The 5,595-nt window shown below is 32.4% G+C and overlaps 2 protein-coding genes and 1 long non-coding RNA gene across 5 annotated transcripts in view; 2 read left to right on the forward strand and 1 right to left on the reverse strand.

The window, feature by feature from the left end:
- Positions 1-5,595, reverse strand: part of LOC108742364 (sushi, von Willebrand factor type A, EGF and pentraxin domain-containing protein 1-like) — a 26,481-nt gene that overhangs the window by 20,154 nt on the left and 732 nt on the right. The window contains exons 2-4 of the mRNA XM_018477552.1: positions 4,393-4,524; positions 4,074-4,332; positions 624-803 (exon numbers count right to left, since the gene is read on the reverse strand). Of these exons, the coding sequence (XP_018333054.1) occupies positions 624-803; positions 4,074-4,332; positions 4,393-4,524 (571 nt within the window). The remainder of the gene's footprint in view (positions 1-623; positions 804-4,073; positions 4,333-4,392; positions 4,525-5,595) is intronic.
- LOC108742366 lies at positions 809-1,774 on the forward strand. Its single transcript, XR_001938664.1, has 3 exons — positions 809-897; positions 1,275-1,382; positions 1,457-1,774. It is a non-coding gene; the product is annotated as an uncharacterized LOC108742366 (long non-coding RNA).
- LOC108742365 (probable cytochrome P450 301a1, mitochondrial) overlaps positions 5,055-5,595 on the forward strand; it is a 16,063-nt gene continuing 15,522 nt past the window's right edge. The window contains exons 1-2 of one of the 3 annotated variants that reach the window (XM_025976809.1): positions 5,055-5,205; positions 5,278-5,552. In XM_025976809.1, the coding sequence (XP_025832594.1) occupies positions 5,456-5,552 (97 nt within the window). In that variant the 5' untranslated portion in view covers positions 5,055-5,205; positions 5,278-5,455. Of the gene's footprint in view, positions 5,553-5,595 lie in introns of all 3 variants that reach the window. The other 2 variants (XM_025976812.1, XM_025976810.1) reach the window with 2 other exon arrangements.

The following is a 5,595-nucleotide window of genomic DNA, read 5'->3' on the forward strand; positions in this document are numbered from 1 at the left end:
GTTAATTTAGAAATTCGAAAAAGGTTGTTAAAGGTGTATGTTTGGAGCAGCGCGTTGTACGGGTGCGAAACATGGACAGTGGGAGCGGCGGAAAAGAAAAGGTTAGAAGCGTTCGAAATGTGGTGTTATAGGCGGATGATGAGGATATCGTGGGTAGAAGGTTAGAAATGAAGAGGTATTGGAAAGAATAGGAGAACAGAGGACTCTATGAAGACAAAAAAAAATAGGCGAGATAGGTTGGTAGGACACCTTCTCAGGCATGAAGGTCTAGTCAGAGACATATTAGAGGCAGAAACAGGAGTTAGGAGGGGTAAAGGTAGGCCTAGATTAGATTACTCTTCGCAAATAGTTAAGGATGTGACTTGTTCTAGTTTTAGGGAAATGCGAAGTTTAGCTCAGGATAGGAAAGAGTGGAGGTACGTGTCCAACCAGTCTTAAGACTGATGACCTTATGATGATGAATAAATATATAAACCGTCATAAAACAGTCATTTTTGTCAATGTGGACACCTAATAGCGATGAGCGAAAGGTCGTCTCTTGAATATATACATACAAATTGAAGTAAATCATTAACTTACGTAAAAATATTTGTATATATACAATATTTATTCAGTAAACTTACAAGCACACGAATTTCTAAATCCGGCTCCATAAAAGCCAGGTTTGCACAAGCACGTGTAGTGACCTGTTAAGGTGCCACACGTGCACAGTGCGTTTTCATCGCAGCAGTTCTTCCCTTCTGAACATAAATTATTGCATGGAATGTCTGTCCCCAATGCTACAAACTCTCCACCTTTTATATCTGCAATTAGAAATCAGAATTTCATCCATCTGTACATATAATAATGGGGAACTTTTCTTTTGCAATTTAACAAACAATTACTGGGCAAGTTTTGGTAAGATGCTACCATTTTACAGTTTTAACTTATCGCTAGAGGATTGATTCAAATGTTGAATTAAATTTACCATAAAAATTAAAATAGATGATATTAGATTAGATTCAAATAAGCTTGCAAGATCGAATGTTCATAAATGACTTTTATTAGAAAAGTTGTAGAACTTGAAGGTGGCCTCTACATTAAATTATTTAAAAGTTAATTAAAACAGTTTAAACGGTAACTTGTTATTATATTTGACCTCAAAATCGATGAGAGCTTTAAACTTAACGTCCTGGGCATGTATGGTATTAGGAGGTACGAGGTCAAACCAAACTAAAATTTTACAGTCAGTGGTGGTTCCTAATTTTCTCCAAATCTAACGCTTTTTTTTTTAGATCGACTACATATAAAAAGAGACCTCAACGACAATGTAAAAATGAACCAACATGTGAACCTTGAGAAACACCAGACATAATATAAATAGGATCAGATAAGCAATTAGGGTAATGTACTATCTTAGTTCTACCAGATAAATATGACAGTATCCAATCGAGTAGAAAATGCCCATTCATTTTAGCTTAGAAATACGTAGTAACTACAAGGTTAATTGAATAGAAAGCACTTTAAAGATTGGTGCAAATGGCGTCGACTTGTCTATGTTAAGAAGCGTGAGTACACAGATAAGTAGTGATAAGAGAATCAAATAGAGTCCAGGATTGCTACAATGAATGTAAAATCTCTGAAATCGGTATATCTATACCAAAAACAAGCGAGGTGCAATTCTATTCCGGAATAGGAGGTGATACCAACGAAGAGAAATAAAAGCACTGAAAATATTTATCAAACCAATTAGATATGTCTTAAGGAATAAGGGTATATCCTGTTTAAAGCACAGGACGACGGCTGTGATTGCAATTTCTTATTTATTATTAACAAATTCCAGAACGACTTCATATTCGATTTAAGAAAATTCCCAACATTGGAAGTATATACTATCAAACAAACATTATTATCTGAATAAAGTTGATCTTAGTAACTACCTTACTAGTTGAATTAAAGATAATTAAATTGAGGGTGTCGGTAGGTAAATTCTTCTGAACAAAACGATAGATTGATGTTACATTTATTAATTCATCTCCTGATGAAGCCAAGAATGTTGGCGAAAATTTGAAAATTAATAAATGTAACAATATCATTCCATCGGTTTCTTCACAAGAATTTACCTACCAACACCCTCAATTTAATTATCTGTAATTATCTGACTGTGAGTAATGCCAGATAATATGCAGATAATAGACACAATATTCCTGTCGAAACTCTTCTTTCAACCTTGACCGTCTAGTAAGCCAACAAGTTATCACTTCATAATATGAAGAATGATATGGACAATCTCATCTACAGGATGAGTAATACTATGGTAATTAGACGTACTTGTAATAATGACCCACCTGTCTTGTCATTTACACGTCGATTATTGTTGTTGTGGAGAAAAGAAAAAGATAAGGAGGTCAAGTGTATTTACTTGCTACCACAAAATTAGCATATTATTATCTAACCTTTAATGTATTGTACATAAATAAACAACGTAATAAAATATTACCGAATAGAAATTACTCAAAACACCCAATTTAAGTAAGAGATAATGCAAGTACTTCTCTGAGGAGAGTATTATTTGTTATGAAACAAGATTTACAATTTAGCTGCTGAACAACTACAGCTTGTTATCGTTTTTCTACGCAGTCATCACGCAAACTTTGTAGAAAATCAACCTGAAAATGCTTATTAACAAACAATAAATCGACTATAAAATAAAATTTATGTTATGGTCCTGTTAGTATTTAATTAGAAAGGTACCTTTTGCAATAAGTATGTGCTACAAAGTATTCTAAGTAGTTATGAAAACGAAATATGGAATTTATGTAAAAACTAGCGACCCGCCCCAGCTTCACACGGGTGCAATGCTGATACTAAATATGTATATTTTTTTTTTGTTATAGATTATTATCGAGAAGGAGAAATCTTAAAAGATACCCCCCTGAACGTACTAAATATACTACAGAATGTCTTTATATACAACATTCACAGTTTTTTTGTCATTAGACATTACAAACCGCCCTCCCGACCGGTACCTCCGCAACCGCTATAGCATTTTAAATCTGTAATATCTTCGAAAATATTCATTTAAATTAGGTGCTGTAAAGGGTCATATTGATCTATATTAAATGCACAATGTATTTAAGGTACTTAATTGGATAAGAATTAATGCTGTATTGCCTACAATCGCTTCGTAAATAAGTCATTATTTCTCATAAAAAGTAAAGAATAAAAATGGTTAAAAAATTGTGGGTTATCCCTAAGAGATAGACATATACCATCGCGAACTTTTTTGTAGACCCTTTTTAAAATGTACAATATTGTAGTACATTATTTTAATCTATCTCGTAGGGTTCAGCTAGTGTTTGCAATGTAAGTGCAAAAAATGTGTTTATTTACGACATCACATTAGAAACCTCTAAAATTATCAGTGTTTCCCTACTATATTATGCATGTATTATACATATAAACCTTCCTCTTGAATTACTCTATCTATTAAAAAAAAACCGCATCAAAATCCGTTGCGTAGTTTTTATGATTTAAGCATACATAGGGACAGACAGCGGAAAAGCGACTTTGTTTTATACTATTTAGTGATACATAAAGTTAAGTGAAAGTAATTCGTAAAGCTCTCCAAAAAAATACAAAGGGAAGTTTGCACCACATCCATCCTGTCAGCTACCTATCAATCCCCTCCTCGTTAATTAACGAAACACCCTGTTTATGTACATTGTAACATATATAGATACGAAAGTATGCAAATGGGACAACAAAGAAACCAGGAGTGGCCTTTGGGGTGGCAAGCAAGATAACCGCCCGACGCCTCATTCTTACAGAGGCCTCCTGCACTCGCGTAACAATCCAAGTAGAAAACAATTAGGTACTAATAGTACTAATGTGTATTACCACCATTAAAACTAATTCCACAAAAACAAGGACGTCGCAAAGATCTACCCGCCCGGAGCTTCGCAGTGGCTAATGCCACCCTTAAAAGAGACAATAAAAATTGTTATAATACTATAATTCGTTGTTCATTTCTCCTTTTATAAATATAAAAAAGAAAAGAAAGGATTAACCAGAATGGTTTATATTTTTCATACCAACATGTAGAGCCCTCCTGGCTAAACTTTCAAACTGATGAAAGCTGTCAACAAGAAAGCTGTAAAGGTGACCAGGTGATGAACTCGATAGTTCATAAAGTTCCTCATATTTCCCATGTTTCACTCCTATTGTAAATATGGTCACATTTTTCTTCTTCAAGTCATTAGCAACCGGAATGGGATTCCCACCATTGGAAAATCCATCAGTTATCAAAAAGAGAACCTTTTTGGAGTCGTTTCTGCTATTTGCAAATATCTCCTAATAAAAATTGGTATATTTCATTATTTGTTCAAAAAGGAATTTTCGACCGATTTGCACCTTTGCTAATCTGAAGGCCCCAAGTGTGTACGTTCCACCTCCAGTGAAATTTATTTGATTCAATTCTTTATTTAAAAACAAACACTTATTGTTTTCTCGAACAGGTCGTGAGATTTGATCGACATTTTTGACCTATAACAAAGTCAGTGAATAAAAGTCAATAAATACTTTTTGTCATCATTTTGTTTATATTTAAAGACAATTATTGAGTCCCATATAAGTTGTCAATGCTAAGAAAATTACTATTTTGATAATAATACACATTTCCATATCATTTGCAGTCAATGATCACTTGATTACCTTCAATATTTTTGAAGAAAGTTATCTAACCATTCGGAAAAGTTATGAAATTAACAAAAAAAATATTGCAATACCTATCAGTATTTTTCAGACATATGTTATTAAGAAATACACAACGCTGCGGATTGTTACATTTTAAAAAAAAAATCATTTAGTTTATTTTAAAAAAATAAAAACTTTAGTTTATGCTTTAAAACAACTAACACCTCCATCAGCTAGCAGTAAATTTTATGAAATAATTTTAATTTTACTTTTATTTCCTTTAGATATTTATCTGCTAACGTAAGAAATAAAATCGAACTGTTATTCAAATGTTTTATTAAAATTTATTATTTGACTTTGACCATGTAGACCAAATTTTCAGTCACCGTAGATTTTGTTTTTGAAATGATAAAATTTTATCTGTCGTTGTTATATAAAATCTATAAACTATAATGGTACGTTTAACTATTTATTACCATAAATACGCATTTAAATAGATAGTAACAGATGTTCTTATGGTCTCACGAATGTGTAAGTTCAAGGACAATTAATGGACTGATAAAATCATTAATTAATTTTTTTTTCATGAATAACATTTTATAGACAATGTTTCACAAAACAATTTTCGGAGAAATTACATCTTTAAACAGTGCCAGGTCCTTCCAGAATTAACCCTTGAAAAGTAGATCAAGAAAATCAAGGTAAATAAGTCTACATTGGACAAATAGGCAATTTAGCTACAGACTGGATTAAAGAGCATCGCAAATCGTGCTAACTACATATGAATTCAATCATAACCGAAAAAAATGAGAAATTGACAGTTTTGACAACTACTTTGTTATTGTACGTACTTACATCAGATAAAAATTTAGAACAAGGTACCGTAAATGAACGAAATAAAATAGATATATATTAATTAAT

Source organism: Agrilus planipennis, unplaced genomic scaffold (assembly GCF_000699045.2).
Source record: "Agrilus planipennis isolate EAB-ADULT unplaced genomic scaffold, Apla_2.0 scaffold318, whole genome shotgun sequence".
NCBI lineage: Eukaryota > Metazoa > Arthropoda > Insecta > Coleoptera > Buprestidae > Agrilus > Agrilus planipennis.